A 3316-nucleotide genomic window follows, 5' to 3' on the forward strand; every position below is an offset into this window, starting at 1 on the left:
TGTGAAAATATTAACTTTCTTGTAATGCAGAGTATATCTGTGAAAATATTAACTTTCTTGTAATGCAGAGTATATCTGTGAAAATATTAACTTTCTTGTAATGCAGATTGAGATATATATATTTAATATGGTTATACAAGACTTCCAGCCTTTTAAAAAAAAAGAAAACAAGAAACACTGAAAGTTATTCACTGGTAGTTATGTTTTTGATATTTGGTTTCTTAGAAAGTTTTCGATTTCATCACTTCTTTATGGCTCTATGTTAATTTTTCTTTTGAAGTGAGTATAAAATTTAAAATGATCATATTGGTGGCTGTGGTGTTATTTTTATATGAATATTTAATGCTCAGTTTCTAAAATTTTCCTAGCCCAAGTTATAGGTAGTCTCATTTGTTACTAATACAATCAAATCAGAATTGTTTAACTGATGAGACTGATATTTGTTCACAGGTTTGCAACCAATTATTTTTTGTTTCCGAGTCAAATTTTATTCTCCAGAACCTCACCAAATGAAGGAAGAGATCACACGGTAAATGAACTTTGTTTTCCTACTGGTTTATTGACCAAACCGTTGTAACTGAAACTGATCGTAGATTTACACTAAAACTTATTACGCAGTGTTTCATGCAATACCCTTCATTAAGTGTATGTGTCTAATCTAAATGAATTTCAGCCCATAATTTTGACTGTTTGTGTAAAATTTCATTCATAAAACCTTGAAAAATCTGTAAACCTCCCCTAATTAGTGCTGAGTATTGTAGATACAAAGACATTAAGATTGTGTTGTGGAGGAGTAGGTGGTGGTGCTAATTTTTAAATATGTAAGCATTTTTATACCATTATTTTTAAAGTCATCCAGTAAAAAGGGTAATTTGTATTTTTTACAATTCACTAATATTTTTCACAGTATCATATAATTATCGTATATAATGTACACTGTTAAAAAAATGCTGTCAAATTTTCCAAATATATTTAAAAAAAAAGTGTGGTTTAATATCACAAAAGCCCTGTAACAGTGGTGTTTCTACTGAAAATTAAGAGAAAAATAAATAAAAAATCAATTACAATGCCAATATATTAATATACTTTTCATTTTGAAATCAAGAGAAAGTAAGCCAATGCATGAATGTGATATTTCAGATAAACGTGAGCTTAAGATAAAACAACAGTATTTCTTTTAAGTGTCTGTTTTTCTTGATTCTTTTAGCTACACTTGCTAAACTTGTTTGTATGTAATCTTGAACAGTTGTATAGCTATGGTTATAGCATGTTGATAGTAACGTATGCCCATTCACCTCTCCCATGTTAAGACAAAGTGTAGCACCTTATCTCTTGAATGCCAGCATGGGGTTACTGTGGCCCCATACAAGTTAAACCTGTATATTAAACTATTCACCCTGGCATTCTGTACTTAACCCAATGTGTACTAAGCCCGTAGTGGAGAAGTAATATTAACTATCATTCCAAAAATTACTATGTGTATCTTCACAAAATGTGGCAAGCTTTTAGTAAAATGTACAAAATGTACACAAAAAATCAGATGTGTTAATAAAATATGTATACTCAAGATGTATATATATATTTATTGATGATGTCAATCTTATTCATAAACGTCGGGGTTTAAGATAATATTCATGTGGAGGATAAAAATACTTTTGTCCATCTGATAGTTTGTACATTCTACTTCTAGAACCTCTAACATGTATGTCTACCTTTTTTGTTTCAATGTTCCTGTATATTGTATCTGATGTTTACTCTTCTCTACTAAGGAGTGTGGTTAAATCATCGATTTAATGTCAGATGAATAGTTGACACATCAAATACCATGTTGAATGATACTCTGTAAAAGATCATGGCATGTGCTCTTTGACCCCATCCATGAACATGGTGTTAAGGGATAACTATAAAATCTGTCATGCTTTTCATTTTCACACAAACATTTTAGTTTTGCTAACTGTTAAATAAATTAGTGTTAGGTCTGTTTTACATTATCTATATTTGTGCACCATTTACACAGTGTTTCTAAATTTTAGATTTTTTTTCACTAGTTAATATGTTAATTAAGTTTTGACTCTTCATGTTAAAGAATTTTTTAAATTCCTCTTTCATATGTATTTATATAAAGTGTAATTTGAGTTCATTCTTGCATACAGATACCAGATTTTTCTCCAGCTTCGTCGGGATCTTCTTCATGGAAGGCTTTATTGTTCTCAAGCTGATGCTGCCTTCTTGGGTGCTTATATTGTTCAATGTAAGTACCAGATCAACATCTCTCTCTCTTGTGAACTCTTTGTTCTAGCTATACTTACGATGTTATTTTACCATGAATGAAGCCTCTTAACAATTAAACACACTGTTTCTTACCTGTTACTGAAGATTCATTAAATTAATCAGAATGTAATCCATCCAACGATCAAATGGCTGTATGTAAAATGTAAAATTGCTGGTAACTTTTTCCACACTTTAAGTTTATAACATTTGTATTATTTTTTGTCAGAAATGAGAAACTCCAGTCAACAGCTGTAGTATACGTTTTTTTAACAAGTCTTATCCGTACTGTTGGAACATGCCTTTAAGTTATAGCACAAGTAGTAAAATACAAAATTCCTATGTAGTATTTAACTATTGTAACAACTACAAACACATTACTGATTTCTGCTCAGTTGAAATCAAAAGACTTTGTACATGTGCTGTTGTAACAAGCAAACTAACTTTATTATCAGGTGAAAATTTCATAAAATGTTGAAAGTGTATTTTTTTCTGTTTCAAGCTTCTGGTGATATTGTAGGAATCTTCTTTGTTATTGAGAGAAAAAAAATTAATTTTGTTTAATTGTGGTTTACTTGTTTTGTCATTGAAATTTATTTGTGAGTTGTATTTTAGTGATACAATAAATTGTAACTTGACTAGTACTGCAGATCCAAAAATTACTGCCTTTATGTATAAAAACAGAGATTAATACTTCATACAGTGGCTCCGACAATTCAAAAACTGTGGTGAACAATATCTCTTGCAATAATGCCAATAAATGATCATCATGCACAAAGAATGATGCAAAGCAACAACCTGCAGTAGGCACAAAGAACCAAACCAACCAATTACCATCACACACATAACTAGATATGAAATGCAGCTCAGTTTGAATGGCTAATGTCAGATAGCATGCAAGACTTATATGTGGGGCACAATACAAGGCCACCTGTGTCACATACTTCGTTGTCTTCATGCTTGCATTTTCTAAGGTTCGTTTTCAAAAATGCAAGTGACAAAAGTCTAGAAAAGTCTGTACAGAAACCTCAGACGGAAATACATGGTA

The 3316-nt window shown here is 30.8% G+C and overlaps 1 protein-coding gene across 1 annotated transcript in view; it reads left to right on the plus strand.

The window, feature by feature from the left end:
- LOC106473567 (FERM domain-containing protein 5-like) overlaps positions 1–2331 on the plus strand; it is an 18409-nt gene extending 16078 nt beyond the window's left edge. The window contains exons 4-5 of the mRNA XM_022401973.1: positions 451–529; positions 2154–2331. Coding sequence (XP_022257681.1) covers positions 451–529; positions 2154–2331 — 257 coding nt within the window. The remainder of the gene's footprint in view (positions 1–450; positions 530–2153) is intronic.
- Positions 2332–3316: the final 985 nt, after the last annotated feature.

The sequence above is a fragment of the Limulus polyphemus genome, unplaced genomic scaffold (genome assembly GCF_000517525.1).
Source record: "Limulus polyphemus unplaced genomic scaffold, Limulus_polyphemus-2.1.2 Scaffold6279, whole genome shotgun sequence".
Taxonomy (NCBI): Eukaryota; Metazoa; Arthropoda; class Merostomata; order Xiphosura; family Limulidae; genus Limulus; species Limulus polyphemus.